Source organism: Eschrichtius robustus, chromosome 7 (assembly GCF_028021215.1).
Source record: "Eschrichtius robustus isolate mEscRob2 chromosome 7, mEscRob2.pri, whole genome shotgun sequence".
Lineage (NCBI taxonomy): Eukaryota > Metazoa > Chordata > Mammalia > Artiodactyla > Eschrichtiidae > Eschrichtius > Eschrichtius robustus.
In genome coordinates, this window is record NC_090830.1 from 72,934,166 (window position 1) to 72,955,707 (window position 21,542).

The 21,542-nt window shown below is 34.4% G+C and overlaps 1 protein-coding gene across 1 annotated transcript in view; it reads right to left on the minus strand.

Moving 5' to 3' along the window:
• CTNNA3 (catenin alpha 3) overlaps positions 1-21,542 on the minus strand; it is a 1,637,417-nt gene that overhangs the window by 1,263,767 nt on the left and 352,108 nt on the right. Inside the window, exon 5 of the mRNA XM_068548855.1 lies at positions 21,016-21,279. Within this exon, the coding sequence (XP_068404956.1) occupies positions 21,016-21,279 (264 nt within the window). The remainder of the gene's footprint in view (positions 1-21,015; positions 21,280-21,542) is intronic.

The following is a 21,542-nucleotide window of genomic DNA, read 5'->3' on the forward strand; positions in this document are numbered from 1 at the left end:
TATGACAATGTGGGAATACAGAACAGTTACCTAATAAATATTGATGATCAACTGGCTGACATGAAACTCATGATATTATATAAATACTACATAAGAACCTGTTTTAAAGCTCTGCTCTAGATTTCAGCTTTACCTTTTTCAAGTTTTGGAAAAGTAAAATGAAATCATGATTTTATCTAGCCACCTAGAAGGTATCTCTAAGTTTGATATCAAATTTATGGATCATGAGTTGAACATTCTCTGTAATATCATGTACAACATGTATTTAATAGTCCCAAGAGGCCAAGAGCAAGCAAGTTCTAGAAATCATTATTAGCCACATATTTTATTTACAAGGCACTCAATCCTTTCTTTTTAATCATCAAGATGTAAGAGATTTTATCCTGCTCTTATTGCATAAATATTTATTAGATTCATTAAAATTTCTCACCAGGTTCTCAAATGTCAGCAATTCATTATCTTTTCAAAAAATATTTATTAAGCAATTACTACATCCCTGGCACTGTGCTAAGCAGCGAGGAATATAAATATTAATAAGACAACATTCCTCTACTCACAGAACTCATCATCTACTAGGGAAAGGAAGATACATAAACAAATGTATTAAACTCAAGATCTAATTGAATTCCAGCACTGGCCATCATTTTTCACAAGAGGTCTTATTTAAAAAGGGCAATTACTAGGGGGAGGTGGTCATGAGAAACAAACTCAAGTTATAAGTCTTCTAATTCTTGTGTCTCTTGAACATAGACAAGTTATACAGCTTAACGGAAGAGCAGTTTGCTGCTTTACAAAGGACATAATAATTTCTAAACTATTTGCTCTACAAGGCAATCTGGTCCTAATAATAAAATGTGCAGATAAACATGCTAACTACTGCAAATATAAGGCACTAGTATTAAGCCAGTACCTAGCACAATGCCTCACACAGCCTAGATTTAACAAATATTTATTAAATTTAATGAGTACGGGGGCGGAGTCAAGATGGCAGTGTGGGAAGATGCAGAGTTCACGTCTCCCCACAACTAGGGTGCCTGCCGGACACTGATGGGGGATCTCGATGCCCAAGGAGATGGGAGGAACCCCCAAGAGAACCACGTAAAAGCTCCATTGTTGGAAGCCTCAGGCCAAACAACCAGTAAAACAGGAAAACAATCTCACTCATCAAAAAAAAGAGACAGCAAAAAAATATGTCACAGATGAAGGAGCAAGGTAAAATTCTACAAGACAAAATAAATGAAGAGGAAATGGGCAATCTACCTGAAAAAGAATTCAGAGTAAAGATAGTAAAAATGATCCAGAATCTCAGAAATAGAATGGAGTCACAGATTGAGAAAATACAAGAAATGTTAAACAAAGATCTAGAAGAACTAAAGAACAAACAAACACAGATGAACAACACAATAATTGGAATGAAAAATACATTAGAAGGAATGAAAAACAGAATAACTGAGGCAGAAGAATGAACAAGTGAGCTGCAAGACAAAATGATGGAAATAACTGCCAAGGAGCAGAATAAAGAAAAAAAGAATGAAAAGAATTGAAGACAACTCAGAGCCCTCTGGGACAACACTAAATGCACCAACATTCAGAATGATAGGGGTCCCAGAAGAAGAGAAAAAGAAAGGCTCTGAGAAAATATTTGAAGAGATTACAGTGGAAAACCTCCTTAACATGGGAAAGGAAATAGTCACTGAAGTCCAGGAAGCACAGAGAGTCCCATACAGGATAAACCCAAGGAGAAAATCACCTAGAAACATATTAATCAAACTAACAAAAATTAAATTCAAAGAAAAAATATTGAAAGCAGCAACAGAAAAACAAAAAATAACATACAAAGGAATCCCCATAAGGTTATCAGCTGATTTTTCAGCAGAAACTCTGCAGGCCAGAAGGGAGGGGCAGGATATACTTAAAGTGATGAAAGAGGAAAAACCAACAACCAAGATTGCCCTACCCAGCAAGAATCTCATTCAGATTTGACAGAGAAATCAAAAGCTTTCCAGACAAGCAAAAGCTAAGAGAATTCAGCATCACCAAACCAGCTTTACAACAAATGCTAAAGAAACTTCTCTAGGCGGGAAACACAAGAGAAAAAAAGAACCACAAAAACAAACCCAAAATAATTAAGAAAATGGTAACAGGAACATACATATCAATAATAACCTTGAATGTAAATGGGTTAAATGACCCAATGAAAAGACACAGAATGGCTGAATGAATACAAAAACAAGACCCATATATATGCTGCCTGCAAGAGACCCACTTCAGACCTAGGGACACATACAGACTGAAAGTGAAGGGATGGAAAAAGATATTCCATGCAAATGGAAATCAAAAGAAAGAGCTGCAGTAGCAATACTCATATCGGATTTTTAAAATAGACTTTAAAATAAAAACTGTTACAAGAGACAAGGAAGGACACTACATAATGATCAAGGGATCAATCCAAGACGAAGATATAACAATTATAAATGTTTATGCACCCAACACAGGAGCACCTCAATACATAAGGCAAATGCTAACAGCCATAAAAGGGGAAATTGACAGTAACATAATCATAGTAGGGGACTTTAACACCCCACTTATACCAATGGACAGATCATCCAAACTGAAAATAAATAAAGAAACACAAGCTTTAAATGATACATTAAACAAGATGGACTTAATTGATATTTATAGGACATTCCATCCAAAAACAACAGAATACACTTTCTTCTCAAGTGCACACAAAACATTCTCCAGGATAGATCACATCTTGGGTCACAAATCAAGCCCTGGAAAATTTAAGAAAATTGAAATCATATCAAGCATCTTTTCTGACCACAACGCTATGAGACTGGAAATCAATTACAGGAAGAAGACTGTAAAAAACACAAATACATGAAGGCTAAACAGTGCACTACTAAATAATCAAGAGATCACTGAAGAAATCAAAGAAGAAATTTAAAAATACATAGAAACAAATGACAATGAAAACACGATGATCCAAAACCTGTGGGATGCAGCAAAAGCAGTTCTAAGATGGAAGTTTATAGCAATTCAATCTCACATCAAGAAACAAGAAAAATCTCAAATAAACAATCCAACCCTACACCTAAAGCAACTAGAGAAAGAAGAACAAAGTCAGTAGAAGGAAAGAAGTCATAAAGATCAGAGCAGAAATAAATGAATTAGAAACAAAGAAAACAATAGCAAAGATCAATAAAACTAAAAGCTGGTTCTTTGAGAAGTTAAATAAAACTGATAAATCCTTATCCAGACTTGTCAAGAAAAAAAGGGAGAGGACACAAATCAATAAAATTAGAAATGAAAAAGAACTCACAACTGACACTGCAGAAATACAAAGGATTAAAAGAGACTACTACAAACAACTATATGCCAATAAAATGGACAACCAGGAAGAAATGGACAAATTCTTGGAAAGGTACAATTTTCCAAGACTGAACCAGGAAGAATTAGAAAATATAAACAGACCTATCACAAGTAATGAAATTGAAACTGTAAAATAAAAATCTTTCAAAAAACAAAATTCCAGGATCAGATGGCTTTACAGTCAAATTCTGTCAAACATTTAGAGAAGAGCTAACACTGATCCTTCTCAAACTCTTCCAAAAAATTGCAGAGGGAGGAACACTCCCAAACTGATTCTATGAAGCCACCATCACCCTGATACCAAAGCCAGAAAAAGACATCATAATAAAAGAATATTATAGACCAATATCACTGATGAACATAGATGCAAAAATCTTAAACAAAATACTAGCAAACAGAATCCAACAACATATTAAAAGGATCATACACCACGATCAAGTGGGATTTATCCCAGGGATGCAAGGATTCTTCAATATACGCAAATTAATCAATGTGATACACCACAATAACAGATTAAGGAATAAAAACCATATGATCATCTCAATAGATGCAGAAAAAGCTTTTGACAAAATTCAACACCCATTTATGTTAAAAAAACTCTCCAGAAAATGGGCATAGAGGGAACCTACCTCAACATAATAAAGGCCGTGTATGACAAACCCACAGCAAACATCATACTCAATAGTGAAAAACTGAAAGCATTTCCACTAGGATCAGAAACAAGACAAGGATGTCCACTCTCACCACTTTTATTCAACATAGTTTTGGTAGTCCTAGCCATGACAGTCAAAGAAGAAAAAGAAATAAAAGGAATACAAATTGGAAAAGAAGTAGTAAAACTGTCACTGTTTGCAGATGACATGATACTATACATAGAAAATCCTAAAGATGCCACCAGAAAACTAATAGAACTAACCATTGAATTTGGTAAGGTTGCAGGATACAAATTAATGCACAGAAATCTCTGGCATTCCTATACACTAGCAGAGCAACGAATGAAAAATCAGAAAGAGAAATTAGGAAACAATCCCATTTACCATTGCAACAAAAAGAATAAAATATCTAGGACTAAACCTACCTAAGGAGGCAAAAAACTTGTACTCAGAAAACTATAAAACACTGATGAAAGAAATCAAAGATGACATAAACAGATGGAGAAATATACCATGTTCTTGGATTGGAAGAATCAATATTGTGAAAACGACTATACTACCCAAAGCAATCTACAGATTCAATGCAATCCCTATCAAACTACCAGTGGCATTCTTCACAGAATTAGAACAAAAAACTTTACAATTCATATAGAAACACAAAAGACCCCAAATAGCCTAAGCAATCTTGAGAAAGAAAAATGGAGCTGAAGGAATCAGGCTCCCTGACTTAAACCTATACTAAAAAGCTATAGTAATCAAAACAGTATGGTACTGGCACAAAAACAGAAATATAGATCAATGGTACAGGATAGAAAGCCCAGAGATAGGCCCACGCACATATGGTCACCTAATTTACAACAAAAGAGGCAAGAACATATAATGGAGAAAAGACAGCCTCTTCAATAAGTGGTGCTGGGAAAACTGGACAGCTACGTGTAAAAGAATGAAATTAGAACACTACCTAACACCATACACAAAAATAAACTCCAAATGGATTAAAGACCTAAATGTAAGACCAGACACTATAAAACTCTTAGAGGAAAATGTAGGAAAAACACTCTTTGATATAAAACACAGCAAGATCTTTTTTGACCCACCTTCTAGAGTAATGAAAGTAAAAACAAAAAAAACCAAATGGGACCTAATTAAACTTAAAAGCTTTTGCACAGCAAAGGAAACCATAAACAAGACAAAGAGACAACCCTCAGAAAATATTTCTGGGAAATATTTGCAAATGAAACAACGGACAAAGGATTAATCTCCAAAATATATAAACAGCTCATGGAGCTCAATATCAAAAAAACAAACAATCCAATTAAAATTGGGCAGAAGACCTACATAGACATTTCACCAAAGAAGACATACAGATGGCCAAGAGGCACATGAAAAGATGCTCAACATCACTAATTATTATAGAAATGCAAATCAAAAGTAGAATGAGGTATCACCTCACGCCAGTCAGAATGGCCATTATCAAAAAATCTAGAAACAATAAATGCAGGAAAGGGTGTGGTGAAAAGGGAACCCTCCTGCACTGTTGTGGGAATGTAAATAGATAGAACCACTATGGAGAACAGTATGGAGGTTCCTTAAAAAACTAAAAATAGAACTACTGTATGAACCAGCAATCCCAGTACTGGGCATATACCCTGAGAAAACCATAATTCAAAAGGGCACATGTACCCCAATGTTCACTGCAGCACTATTTACAATAGCTAGGACATGGAAGCAACCTAAATGTCCAATGACAGATGAATGGATAAAGAAGTTGTCACATATATACAATGGAATATTACTCAGCCATAAAAAGATACAAAATTGAGTTATTTGTAGTGAGGTGGATGGACCTAGAGTCTGTGATACAGAGTGAAGTAAGTCAGAAAGAGAAAAACAAATACCATATGCTAACATATATATATATATATATGGAATATAAAAAAAGAAAAAAAGAAAAAAAATGGTACTGATGAACTTACTGGCAGGGCAGGAATAAAGATATAGACATAGAGAATGGACTTGAGGACATGGGTCGGGGAGGGACAAGCTGAGGCAAAGTGAGAGTAGCATTGACATATATACACTACCAAATGTAAAACAGATACCTAGTGGGAAGCAGCAGCATAGCACAGGGAGATTAGCTCGGTGCTTTGCAATGACCTAGAGACGTGGATAGGGAGGGTGGGAGGGAGGCTCAAGAGGGAGGGCATGTGGGGATATATGTATGCATATGGCTGATTCACTCTGTTGTAGAACAGAAACTAACACAGTATTGTGAAGCAATTACACTCCAGCAAAAATCTATAAAAAAATTAAACAATAAAATAAAATAAAAATAATTACATATATGTATATATAAAAAAAATTTAATGCGTACATTAAAACATATTCTCAGATTTATCATCTTATTTTAATATATTTTATTAAATTTTAATAACTACTTCATACACAAGAATATGAGTGAATGAAAATAATAATACATAATAAAACATCAATGAAACAATCCAGCTTAAGAAAAAGAATATGCCCAGTAGCTTTAAAGCTCCTGATGTGGCTATGCACCCTCTCTGTCCACCCACTCCCCTTTTACATTTTGCATTAATTATTCTCTTCCTTCTCTTTATAGCTTATCATATATATCTGTACCACTAAATATATATATGCATATATATATATATGGTTTAGTTTGCATGTCTCCACCTTTATATAAATTGAATATTTTGCATGGATTCTTACATGGCTTGCTCTTTTTTGGTAAAGCTTTATGATTTGGTATTCACTCATGTTAATATGCATTGCTATAATTTATTCATTTTCATTCATTATGGTCACATTCCTAATTTTAAGAGGAATAGTTTTAATAATTCAAATGTAAGTATAAATTTTACTGTAGAATTTTATAGAAACCCTTTATTAAGTTAAGAACATTCACTTCTGTTTTTAGCTTGATAGAAGTTTTAAATAAATTATATTGAATTTTTCTAATGTTTTCTGTATCCTCTGAGATTAAAATACAGTTTTTCTCTGGGGTAAATGACATCTGTAGATGTTCTAATGTTAAACTAACATCACATTCCCAGAATAAATCCAACTTCGTTTTAATGAGTTCTTTACTTCTTAACAGTTTGCTTACATTTTAAGATTTTTGCATCCTTAGATTGGCGTGTGAATTTCCTTTTTTGTCTTACCCATGTACCGTTAGTATTGGTTTCACCACCTTCATTTAGTGAATTGAAAAGCTGATACTTCTTTTGTCATTCTTAGGAAGTTACATTTACATATACCCAAAAGGATTTTTAGTACTTCTTGTAAACATATCTGAGTCCAGTGTTTGCTTTGAGTAAAAACTGTTAACTACTAATTCAATTCTTCAATTCACATTACCTGTTCTTGAGTCAGTTCTGGTAAATCATGTTTTTCGAGTAATTTTTCTAAATTTCAACCAAATTTTCATTTTTATGAGTATAAATTTCTTCATATATTTATAGTATTGTAGCATTTAGAATATTTAGTAATATTCTCCATGGTTATGGTCCCATGGAGACCATATTACATACTGTTATCCTCCCCCCTCCTTTCCCCTTTGGTAACCATAAGATTGTTTTCCATGTCAGTGAATCAGTTTCTGTTTTGTAAATAAGTTCATTTGTATCAATTTTTAATACATGATATCATATGATAACTGTGTTTCTTAGTCTGACTTACTTCACTTAGTATGATAATCTCTAGGTCCACCCATGTTGCTGCAAATGGCATTATTTCATTCTTTTTTATGGCTGAGTATTATTCCATTGTATATATGTACCACATCTTCTGTATCCATTCCTCTGTCAGTGGACACTTAGGTTGCTTCCATGTCTCGGCTATTGTAAATAGTGCTGCAATGAACATTAGGGTGCATTACTTTTTTGAGTTATGGTTTTCTCTGGATATATGCTCAGGAGTGGGATTGCTGGATCATATGGTAGTTCTATTTTTGTTTTTGAGGAACCTCCATACTATTCTCCACAGTGGTTATACCAATTTACATTCTCACCAACAGTGTAGGAGGGTTCCCTTTTCTCCACACCCTCTCCAGCTTTTATTTGTTTGTAGGCTTTTTGATGATGCCCATTTTGAACAGCATGAGATGATACCTCATTGTAGTTTTGATTTGCATTTCTCTAATAATTAGCAATGTTGAGCATCTTTTCATGTGCTGTTGGCCATCTGTATGTCTTCTTTGGAGAAATGTCTATTAGGTCTTCTGTCCATGTTTGATTGGGTTATTTTTTGTAAATATTGAGTTGTATGAGCTGTTCGCATATTCTGGAAATTAAGCCCTTGTCAGTCGCATCATTTGTGAGTATTTGCTCCAAGTCCATAGGCTGTCTTTTCGTTTTGTTTATGGTTTATCATGGTTTCCTTTGCTGTGCAACAGCTTTTAAGTTTGTTGTAGTTCCATTTGTTTATTTTTGCTTTTATTTCTTTTGCCTTGAGTGACTGACCCGAGAAAACATTGGTATGATTTATGCGTGAGAATATTTTGCCTAAGTTCTCTTCTAGGAATTTTATGGTGTTATGTCTTATATTTGTCTTTAAGCCATTTTGAGTTTATTTTTGTGTATGGTGTGAGGGAGTGTTCTAATTTCATGCTTTTACATGTGGCTACCCAGCTTTCCCAACATCACTTGCTGAAGAGACTCTTTTCTCCATTGTATATTCTTGCCTCCTTTGTTGAAGATTAATTCACCATAGGTGTGTGGGTTTATTTCTTGGCTCTGTCTTCTGTTCCATTGATCCATATGTCTGTTTTTGTGCCAATACCATGCTGTCTTGATTACTGTAGCTTTGTAGTATTGCCTGAAGCCTGGGAGGGTTATGCCTCTAGTTTTGTTCTTTATCCTCAGGATTGCTTTGACAATTCTGAATCTTTTGTTGTTTCATATAAATTTTAGGATTATTTGTTCTAGTTCTGTGAAAAATGTCATGGGTAATTTGATAGGGATCATATTAAATCTGTAGATTGCTTTTGGTAGTATGGCCATTTTAAGAATATTAATTTTTCCAATCCAAAAGCATGGGATATCTTTCCATTTCTTTGAATCATCTTGTTTTTTTATCAATGCTTTATAGTTCTCATCAGGTTTTCTTCTTTTTTAATGTAAGGATTTTGGTGATAAATTTCCCTCTAATTGGCTGCATGTTAGCTATTATTAGCTGTATCCCTCAAATTTTATTGTTTATTTTCATTATTTCTCAGACATAACTACTTTTATTTTCAATTATAATTTATTCTTTGATGAGAGAGTAACACAGGTGTGCTTTTCAAAAATGACTCCAAACAGTGGGGTAATTTCATTTATTTATCTAAATATATTTCTAGGTGGCCTGTAAGATACTAGTTCTTTGAAAACCACGGCTCAGTAAATGGTCAATATTTGTTAATTTTCTTTGGGTTTTTTTGGGTTTTTGAAAAGTATGTGTTACAACCTCCTGGTGAATTTAACCTTTTATTGCTAGATAGTAATCATCATTAGCAATTTATTTTGACTAATATTAATATAGCTACACCAGCTTTCTTTGGTTAGGATTTGTTGGATGTATTTTTTTTCATCCTTGGACTTTCAGACTTCCCCTGTTTTTATGTTTTAGGTGAGCTTCTTATAAACAGCATATAGCTGGAGTTTGTTTTCTATTCTAAGCTCTGAGTATTTGTGCTTTTCAGAGTTTATGTTTTCTTGTACATTTATTATGGTTACAGAAATATTTGAATTAATTTTACCATCATGTTTCCTATTGTCTATTTGTCCCTTTTTTTCTGTTTATTTTCCCCCTCCATTTATTTCTTCTTTTGGATTGAATGAGTTTCTTATTTTCTCATCCCATATTTCTCTCTCCATGTCTTCAGATTATACTGTCTATTGCTATACATTTTTAGTAGTTACTTTAGATGTTTTGACATGCTTATTTAAATTAATGTCTAAAGTAAGTCAATACCTTTGTCTTTCCCATCCCCAAAATACCGAGATCATAGAAGATTTAACTCTTAATCCACTTTTCCTTAATTATATGCTGCTGTTTTCAGGCACATTAATTCTGTATTTTTAATTACACAAACTATACATAGTTATTAATCCTTTATAACAATTAATATTTGAGCAGTAGTAAACCCATATATTTACCATTTATTTTTCTTAGAAATTCTTTCATTTGCACATTTTTTTTCTTTTTCTTTAGCAATTTTTTCAGTGAAATTGTTCAGTAAACTCTACAAGTTTGGGGTTGTATAAAAGTATCTTCATCTTTGTTCTTAGAAGATAGATGCATTGTGTACTGAATTCAAGGTTAACAGTTTTGTTCTCTCAGGATTAAAAGGCGGATAATTCCACTGTCTTACAGCATCTATATTTGAGAAATCAACTATCAGACATTACTCATGTCTGCATGTGGATATTCACTTTTCTCAACACCATTCATTGAAGAGACTTTTTTTCCCCACTGTGTATTCTTAATACACTGTTAAAGATTAGTGGGCTGTAAATGTTTTAATTTATTTCTGGGCTCTGTGTTCTGTTCCATTGGTCTATATACCTGTTTTTATGCTAGTATCATACTGTGTTAATTACTGTAGCTCTATAATACATTTTGAGTCAGGAAATGTGATGCCTCCAGCTTTGTTCTTCTTTCTGAAGATTACTTGGACTATTTGGAGTCTTCATGGTTCTATACGAATTTTAGGATTCTTTTTCTATTTAAGTAAAGAATGCCACTGGAATTTTCATTAGGTTTGTACTGGATCTGTAGATCATTTTGGATAGTATAGACATTTTAACATGTTGAGCATTCTAATCCATGAACACAGGATGTCTACCAATTTCTGTGTCTTCTTTAGTTGCCTTCACTAATGCTTCATAGTTTAGAATGTACAAGTTTTTTATCTCTTTGGTTAAGTTTAATCAGAAGTGTTCAAATTTTTGTTGCTATTGTAAATTGGATTGTTTTCTTAATTTCTTTCTTTGGATAGTTCATTATTAATGCATAGAAATGCACCTGCTTTTTGCATGTTGATTTTGTATCCTGCAATTTTACTGAATTCATTTATTGTTTCTAACAGGATTTTGTTGTTGATTCTTTATGGTTTTCTACATATATGATCATGTCATCTGCAAACAGATATAATTACTTCTTCCTTTCCAATTTTGATGCCTTTACATTTTTATTGCCTCATTACTCTGTCTAGGACTACCAGTACTACGTTGAATAGAAGTGGCAGGAGTAGGCATCCTTGCTTTATACCAGAAATTAGAGGAAAAGCTTTCAGTTTTCCCCTCAGTGATTACAACGTTAGCTGTGGGCTTTCCATATATGGGATTTATTGTGTTGAGGTGAGTTCCTTCTCTATGTAATTTGCTGAGAGTTTTTTTTTTTTTTTTTTTTTTTTTTTTTTTTATGTGCACCATCCTTGTATTCCAGGGATAAATCTCCCTTGGTCATGGTATATAATTCTTTTAATGTACTGTTGAATTCAGTTTGCTAGTATTTTATTGAAGATTTTTGCATCTATGTTTATTACAGACATTGGCTTACAGTTTCTTTTCTTATGGTTTTTTCTCTGCTTTGGTATTAGGGTGATACTGGCCTCATAAAATGATTTGGTAAATGTTCTCTCTTCCAAAAAGTGTTCTATTTGGGGGAAGATTAAGAATGATTGGTATAAATTCATCTGTGAAACCATCTGGTGATGGACTTTTCTTAGTTTAGAGGTTTTTGATTACTGCTTCGTCTCCTTACTTGTTATTGGTCTGTTCAGATTTTCTATTCTTGACTCAATCTTCAGAGATTGTACACTTCTGGAAATTTATCCATTTCTTCTAGGTTCTCTAATTTGTTGGCATATAATTGTTCATAGCAGTTTCTTATGATCCTTGTTATTTCTGCATTATCAGTTGTAATGTCTCTTTTATTTCTTTGATTTTATTTATTTGAGTCTTCTGTTTTTCTTAGTCTAGCTAAAGGTCTGTCAATTTGTTTCTCTTTTCTTAGTTGCATTGATCTTCTTGTAGTTTCGTTGACTTTTTTTTCCTATTGTTTTTCTGGTCTCTATTTCATTTATTTCTGTTCTGACCTTTGTTATTTTCTTCATTCGGCTAATCTGGGGCAAAGTTTGTTCTTTTTATAGCTTCTTGAGGTATAAAGTTGGTTTATTTGAGATCTTTCTTTTTTCTTAATGTAGGCATTTATCACTATAAACTTCCCTCTTAGTACTGCTTTTGCTGTATTCCATAAGTTTTAGTATTTAAACTTTTTATCTTCATTTGCCACATGACACTTTTAAAAATTTCCTTTTGATTTCCTCTTTGACCCAATGGTTGTTCAAAAGAGCATATTGTTTAGTTTTCTCATATTGTGAGTTTTCCTGTTTTCTTGCTATTATTGATTTCTAGTTTCAGACCACTGAAGTTGGAAAAGATACTTGGATTTCTATCTTCTCATATTTAGTAAGACTGTTTTGCATATTTATTAAGACTTATTTTGTGTATAACATTCTTTTGTTGTTAGGTGAAAAGTGCTGTACATGTCTATTAGGTTCACTTGGTCTATAGTGTTGTTCAAGTCCACTGTTTCTTCATAGTTTTTCTCTCAGAATGTACTATCTATTATTAAAAGTAGGGTAGTGAAGTCTCCTACTGTTATTGTATTGCTGTCAATTTCTCCTTTCAAATCTGTGAATATTTGTTTTATATATTCAGGTACTCTGATGCTGGGTACAAACATTTATAATTATTATATCTTCTTTTTGAATTGACCCTTTTATCATCATATAACGACCCTCTTTGTCTCTAGAGACAGTTTTTGACTTTGGTTTGTCTGGTATAAGTATAGCTCCTCCTGTTTTATTCTGGTTAACACTGTCATGGAATATCTTTCTTCCATCCCTTCACTTACAGCATATATGTGTTCTTGAATCCAAAGTGAATTTCTTATAGATAGCTTATAGTCAGATATTGTTTTTTTTTTAATCTATTCAGCCACTCTGTCTTTCAATTGGAGAATTTAATCCATTTACATTTAAAGTAATTATTGATAGGTAAGCTCTTATTATTGCCAGTTTGTTAATTGTTTTCTGATTGTTTGGTACTTTCTTTCTTCCTTTCTTCATCTTGCTTTCTTCCTTTGTGATCTGAAGATTTTCTTTGGTAGTGGTATGTTTTCATTCCTTTCTTTTTATCTTTCATGTATCTACTACAGTTTTTTTCTTTATGATTACCATACGGTTTACACAACACATCTTATAGTTGTAATAGTCTCTTTTAAGCTGATAAGAACTTAATCTTGATTGCACACAAAAACTCTACACTTTACTATCACATTATATGCAATTGATGTTATAATGTACATCTTTTAATATTGTGTATCCATTAACATAATTTAATTATAGTTATTTTTAATATTTTGTCTTTTAACTTTGATACAAGAATTAAATTGATTTAACCACCATTATAGTAATAAAGTATTCTGTTTTGTCTATAGTAATACCTTTCCCAATGAGTTCCATACTTTTTATTCTCTCATATTGTTGTGTCATCTCAACTTAAAGAACTCCCTTTAGCATTTCTTGTAAGGTAGGAATACGGGTGATGAACTCCTTCAGCTTTTGATTGTCTGAGAAAGTCTTTACCTTCCCTTTATTTCTGAATGACAAGTTTCCCAGGCACTGTATTGCTGGTTGGCAGATTTTTTCTTTCAGCACTTTGAATATATCACCACATTTCTCCCTGGCCTGCATAGTTTCTGCTGAAAAATACATTGATAATCTTATGGGGGAAGGGAAGGTCCCCTTGTATGTAGCAAGTCATTTTTCTCTTGCTGCTTTCAAATTTCTCTTAGTCATTAAGTTTGACAATTTGATTATAATGTGTCTTGGTGTGGGTCTCTCCAGGTTTTTTGTTTTTGTTTTTTTTTGGTGATTTTTAGACTTCCTGGATGATGTCTATTTTCTTCCTTGGTTTGGAAATTTTCCAAACATTATTTCTTTGAATAAGCTTTCTGTTCCCTTCTTTTCTCTTCTTCTGGAACTCTCATAATGCATACATATCCACATGATGATATATATGCATAAGTTTCTTAAGCTAATTTCACTTTTTTTTTTTTTTTTTTTTTGCTCCTCTGACTGTATGATTTCCACTGACTTGTCTTTGAGTTCACTGATCCTTTCTTTCCTCTGTTTGATCTAGTCTGAGCTAAACTCCATCTATTGATTTTTTTTTTCCATTCAATTGTATTATTCAGCTCTATGATTTTTTTTTAACATTTTGTCTTTGTTAAAATTCTTACTTTGCTCACAAATTGCTTTCCTGACCTCAATGAGCACCTTCCTGTTCATTATTTTGAATTATCTGTTGGGTAAATCACATATCTCTATTTTATTAGGGTTCATTTCTGGAAAGTTAGTTTGTTCTTTTATTTGGAACATATTTCCCTGTTTTTTTCTTGACTCTCTCTGTGTTTTTCTCTGCCTTAGATAAAATAGCCACCTCTCCCAGTTGAGAGACTGGCCTCAAGTGGGTGATGAACCCCAATAATCAGCCCATCCAGCTACTCCAGATGCCTCTCAAATGTTTTTGCTAGTCTAACTTGAAAAGTTGTGACACTAGATGTGAAGCATAACCCCTTCCAGGGAGAAACTAGTAGCTGGGCTTTACTGCTGGAGCAATCCTGGGAAAGGAGTTGTTGGAAGAGGCTCCACACATTCAAAACTGCCACTTTGTTCTGTGCAGACCCCAGGAAACTAGAGAATGCATGGCTCCATCAGCTCCCAGAGGCAGGCGAGTGAGAAGCTAGATCTTCAGGCAGTAGTCAGAAAAGTCTACTGTACTAGATGTGTAGTCCAACTCCTTCCAAGAAGAAGATGGTGACTCGGTCACTTAACTGGAGCTAGCCAGAGGAAAAGCCATGGGAAGTGCCCACACACAGGTTCAAATGCCTAGGAGACTAGTGATTGCCTGTCCCATCAGCTCCCAAAGACAGCTGAGTTAGAAGTCAGACCCTGGTCAGCAATTGGAAAATTTAGTATGTAAATGTGCATTCTAACCACTTCCAAGAAGAAGCTGGAAGCTGGGCTTTATTGCCTGCTCATTCTGAACTGAGCCAAGGGAAAAAGCTATAGGAATTGCTTGAAAACAACCTCTTTGTTCTCTATGGTCCCAAGGGACTAGCAAATATATGGCCCTGTCAGCTGCCAAAGATAGGCAAGCTAGTAGTCCCTCTGGTAGCAGCCATAAAAACTGGAGTGTTAGATATGTATCAAAACCTTTTCTCCTCAAGTAGAAGCTGGGAGATGGGGGATCCCTCTCAACTGTATGATGCTGTGTTAAGAATGGAGTTTATGGTGAGAGTGTATCTCAGTTTTTCCTAACTGTTTTGAGGTGGGCATTTTCTTAGTTGACCAACATGCAGGAATTGCTCAACTCGTTTCTGGATTTCTCTCAGAGGCAACTGATACATGTGTAGTTGTTTATTCAGTGTGTTTATGGGTAGAGGGAAGAGTCGGGAGCCTCCTATTCTGCCATCTTGCTGAGAATAAAGCTATCCCTATTTTCTTTTTAAAATATTCTTATGGTCTTTGTTGCTCTTCAGTTTCATTACAATATGTGTAGGTGTGGATATCTTTCTATATATCTTGCTTGGGAATTATTAGATTTTTTAGCTATGGAGATTGCTATCTTCCATTAGTTCCAGGAAATTCTTAGTATTTTTTTATGCTTTTCTTCTTCTGTATCTTATATCAGAATATTTTAGAACTCGTCACACCATCCTCCATGTATCTTAACTGCTTTTAAAAAAAAAATCTTAGATTTTGTGTCTCTGTGGTGCATTGCAAGTAACTTCTTCAAAAACATCTTTCAGATCATTAATTTGCTATCTAACCCCCTGTTTTGCCTAACCATTGAATTTTTCACAATTATGTTTTTCATTTTAGATAGTTCTGCCTGGTCAATTTTGATAGTCTTTTCTTCCTTCATCATACTCCTCATACTTTACTGAGTAGATGAGGAAATAATATATATTAAGCATACTAACTTACATCTAATATCTTACTGTTTCAACATCTGCAGTGTTTGCAGATCTGATTGTAGTTTGCTCTTTCTACAAAATTTCATACATGGTGGCTTGCTTATTTGTGTGCCTTGTGAGAACTTATTATCCTTGGACTTGTATGAGAATTTTTTGTGGACTTAGTGTATGGTGCAGACAGAATTTGAGTTTACTTCTGGCAGTTACTTGGAGATATTGCCAAGACAGGACAATTTTAAATTTTCAGTTAAAGTTTTAGAGGCTACACAGATAATATGACTTTTGACCAAAGTCCAGATAAGAACAGACATACAGTGAGAAATTTTCCAAGACGTTTTGTATATTTTTCTGACCTACCCATGGCCAATTTAAGCCAGCCAAGTTTTCCTACGATCTCCTGTAGAGCTCGTGTTTTTCTTGTTTATCCAATGAGGTGGTCAAATAAAAGGATTCTCAGATTAATGTAAGGGTCTCATGTGACTTTCCAGCTGACAAGCTTTGTCTTTTGTTCTCAGTTCATGTTCTTCCAAAATCCAAGCTACAGGCAATAATGAAAAACAAATTCCCCATATCGCCTAGCACAATGCTAGTGCTGGCTTGCTAGTTGGGTTTTGTGCTCTTTGTACCTGGCTAGCCCCCCAAAATTTCCCTAATTCACCTATCAGATTATCCATGTAGTTAAAAATATTTTATCCATTATTTTTAGTTTTTCTAGTTCACTATATTTCTAAAAACCAAACCATTTTTTTTCATATTAAATTGCTTCTAGATATCACTGATGCCTATTTTCCTTTACCTCCTAAATGCTAATTTGATTAATAGAGGTCCTGTTTTCTCCTTCAGGTGAAAACAGAAGAATATAAGGACTGCATACCTCAAAATTATTACTCTTAGTAAAAGGCAGCATAGCTTGGCAGCTACAGGGAACCTAAACTAAGGCTAGAGAGCTACTGAGAAAAGTTTTTTTTTTTCTCTTTGTGCTCCCTATCACAGAAAGGTATCTGAGCAGCATATCACTCAGATATTTTCCTTGTGGTTTCCCTCACTATAAATTTGCATCCCAGTTAAACGTTAGGTAAAGTAGAATACAAACCCCCCAGTATGTACACTACAAGTTGGAGAAAGGAGAAAAAACAGGGGTAAAGGGAAAATGCTCTTCACTCCAATATTGCAAGACGATAGGCACCATTCCTATATTCATTCTTTCCTTCCTTCATTCATTCATCGATATTTACCTAGCATTTACTATGTATAGAGCATTGTTCTAGGTGTTGGGGATACAACACTGAATAAAGGAATATATGAATGATGACCATAAATGAATATATAAAAGGAAGATAAGAAAATAAACATGACAGCTCTTTGAAAATGACAAAATACTACAAAACTCCTTTGTTATTATCATCATTATCACATGAGGACCTGGATAATTCTGTGGACTATGATTATAAAAGCTGTGTTTTCCTTCCACATAAGAGCAAATATACCTTAGTAGACTTGGAGTTTCAAAGCAATTTTCACTGGCAAAGTTTCTCACTTAAAGATATTTTCATAATTCTGTTAATCCATAGTTGGACACTTCTCAACTCTCATTCAGTCACAAATGCAAAAGAACACTCTAAAATTCACATTAGCTTTTCCAATAAAGAAACTGATTTAGCCTATACAGTGTTCTAATTCAACTTCTATTTCCTCCAACAGTAAATCTCAGGTTTCATTTCCACAACCAGACATGGACCAGAATGAAAGATTTAATGATGCTTCAGCTCGGTAGTTGTTGAGTAAGTGCTCTGATACATTTCTACGCTATAACATTTAATGAGACTTACTCCCAACAGAGTATTTACTACATCAATTTATTTCATAGTATTATATTTGCAGAAGCAAGATAGAGCAAAGGTTATTTTGGATCCTTTACCAATAAGCTTCCTGTAAGTAAAGAAAAGTGCAACCATTTAATTTACAAAATCATTTAAAAAGGCTAAATGCTCAATAAATTCTGCTTTATCTAGTTCAGACAACCTCAGAAGCTATTGTAACTTGGATATAAAAATGTATATAAAATTCAGGCATTTTGTACCAGCTTTCTATCCCTAACTTTGACTGGAACTGAATTTCAAAGATTGTTGATACAGTATTGGGATTTCTGGGTAATATCTTTGAAATTCCCTCCTGCTTTGATAAGAAGAAGGGAGTCAGCAACTTATCTTACAAAAGGGAAGACTCTATCACTATGCCTATGCCCACTCCCACCAAAACTACACCCATACACACACACAGACACACAGACACACACACACACTTTCTCCTCCTCTCCAACCACTGCCATTTCTTGTCTGCAGCAGCCACTTTCAACTAAAGTGAGAAAAGAGAAGTCCCTGAAGGAAGACAACTTCAGAATCTTCTATCTTCTTCTATAATCCTAAGAATATAGAAAAAGGTGTCTGGGATAAACTGGAACTCTTATGCAAGCATCACCTGATACAATTCTGTTTAGTACTATGAAAAATGTGATACACAATCTTATCTGTCCACTCTTGCAAATTTCACCTCACAAGACTAGTCACTCCTCATACACAGACTACTTCTACTTAAATAACTCAGGTAACCAAAAAATAATTTTTCACTAAAAAGTTATGCCATCTTTTGGACTGGGTTACATATATAATTTCTCTGATAGTTCCAATAAACTAAGAATTGTAGAACAAGTTTTGTTGCATTTTGATTAAGAACATTAAGCTCTACCTGTGAGAATTCAGTATAATACAGAAGTTGGAAATATCTTCTAGAGTCAGACATACTAGATTCACATCCTGGTTACTACCACTCACTAGTCTTCTGACTTGAGCAAGTTAAAAATCATACATAAGTCTCAGTTTTATTTTCTGTAAAACAAACAAACAAGAAAAAACATATCTTATATGGACACTGTAACAATTAAGTGATAAATTTATGTTAAGTGTTTAGCTATCAAGAAATGTTACATATTAATGTATGCGGGACCTAATGTTCTGCTAGTATCACCGGTATAAAATTAGTTGGAAACATAATCTTGCCCACAAGGTGTTTGCAATCTTATCGTGAAGACAGAATGCTCATCTAATAGACAAGTTTACTGAGTACTCATTACAAAGGGCAAACATTTACATGATGGGGTATTATTAAAGAATCATCACTAATTTTCTACCTTATTTAGACAAATAGGTCCTAAAATTTTCACATAAATGCTAATAATTAGGAAGTTAACAGATTTTTTCATTGATGCCAAAAATTAGGAATTTAATAATGTTAGGTTAGAAATGAAGAAACCTGTTTAAGACATGTAACTAAAGGAAAAGCATATGGAAAGGTTATTCTAAACATAAATGAATTAGATATCTAATAAGTTTATTGTGACAGTAATAATGCTAAGAACATATAAGAATTATAGGTTATGTGTTTTTTTTTAAGTTATCAGTTAAACTTTAGTAATCTTAATTGTGTTGATTTCTTGATTATGGAGGAATCTTCTGCCAAATAGTCACCTCCACAACTAATAATGAAAGCTAAGATTTATTGAACACTTATTATGTGCCAGTCACTGCTATTAGCATTTTTACATGTATTATTAATTCACTGATGCAGGCAACACTAAGATACAGGTCCTATTATTATCCTCAATTTATAGGTGAGAAAACTGAGAGTTCAATAAAATAGCTTTCTTAAGGTCACATGGGCAGTATCTGTCAGAGCTGGGATAGGAACTCAGGCATCTGGGCTCCTGATCCCTTATCTTTAAGCATTACACCATGTTGTCTTCCACTAAGCAAGCACTTATCTGACTTGGATAACCAATGATCTTTGACATCATACTGGAATGTCTAACAAATCTCTCAACTCAACCTGTTGAAAATTGAGTTGCTGATCTTCCTCTCAAAAATGGCTTCACCCACAGTCTTCCCCATCATAGTTGATAAAAACTTAATCCATCCAGTTGCTCAAGCCAAAAAACAAACAACAACAACAACAACAAAAAAACCTTGTAATTATCTGTGGTAGACACAGAGGTTTACTGCCCATATCCCCCTTCCAGGTAGGACTTGTTGCCTACCTGTGGAGGGTGAGGCCAGCAGATGGCCCCCCAGCTGTCAGTTCCTTCAGGGTCTGCAGCAGCTGCAGCGGGCTTATCCCCAGCCCCCATGCCTGGAGGTAAGACCCTTCCCAGGGTAGGGTGACCTGCTTCCAGTGATTGAAAGAGGCCTGGCTATTTCTTGAGGTTAACACTCTCTCCAGGGCTCCCTGCTCATTGGTGGCTTTGTGGGTCTGGCTCACAGGGAGACTTCTTCCTCTGCTCAGTCCTGCTCCCTTCCTCTTCCTTAACACATGTTAATTCCTAATAACACCTTGTATCCCAAATTCTGTCCAGTGTGTGCTTCTAGAGGAGCTAACCTGCAACACCAACCATGACTCTTCCCTTTCTCTCACACCCCACAACCATTCTGTCAAATCCAGTTGGTTCTGCTTACAAAATTTAGCCTTAATATTCACTAGCCACCCTAGTCCAAACTCAAATGTGAGGAGTTCAAGAGAGCAGCGCTCAATTATATCCCAAGCATAAAGAACAGCGCCAATAATAAGTATTTGTGGAATGAATAAATCCTACATTTCATAAGTTTATCTATGTAAAATAAAGTCATCATTTCAATCTAATTAACAATCCCAATTTAAATGCATTGGCTTCCTTGGCAGAGATGTAAAGGAATCAGAAGTCTACTGATAGAATATTGTCCTGCTAATCAATTCTTTGGACAACACAGACAATGTTAGAGACTGATTAGGTCACTGGATTTTTATTTACTCATACTCTGAACTCCAACCCAAGGATCTGAGAACACACATCTATTAATTTTCATATTGGTACATCAAATCACATTTTAATTTTCTCTCAACTCACCTCAAGCTCATCAAGGGCACTTCCCAGGGTTGCTGCCTGAGGTTCTGGTGGGACTAACACATTCTGGATGCCTTGTGAAGCATTTGAAATTACATGGAGGGCGTTCTGAATTTCTTCACAAACTGTGTCCTTGCTGGCTTTGAGGGAAGCGACATCAGAATGTTCCAAACAAGCTGAACAAATTGAATGCAGTATGGGGGAGTTCTCCTTCAATGAGGCCCGGGCACCTGCAATTTCATCCCTCTGATTTGGAGATTTTAGGTCCTGAGGAAAGAAATAAAAAGAGAGGTTATGGAAGAAAGATTTATGCCAAGAAGCTCCATTTTTCTGCCAATATAAATGAAAAGATAATAGATACTAGGAATTCATAACTATAAGTTAAAATAAAGGGCATAAATTATTTCTATACTCCTCCTGATTCTGTTAAAATTTCTGTAATAGGAAAGCTAAGCCATAGCAAATAAAGGTCACAATGGTACAGATGTGTGATAACTGAATAACGCTTACATTTGTCAGTCATATACTTA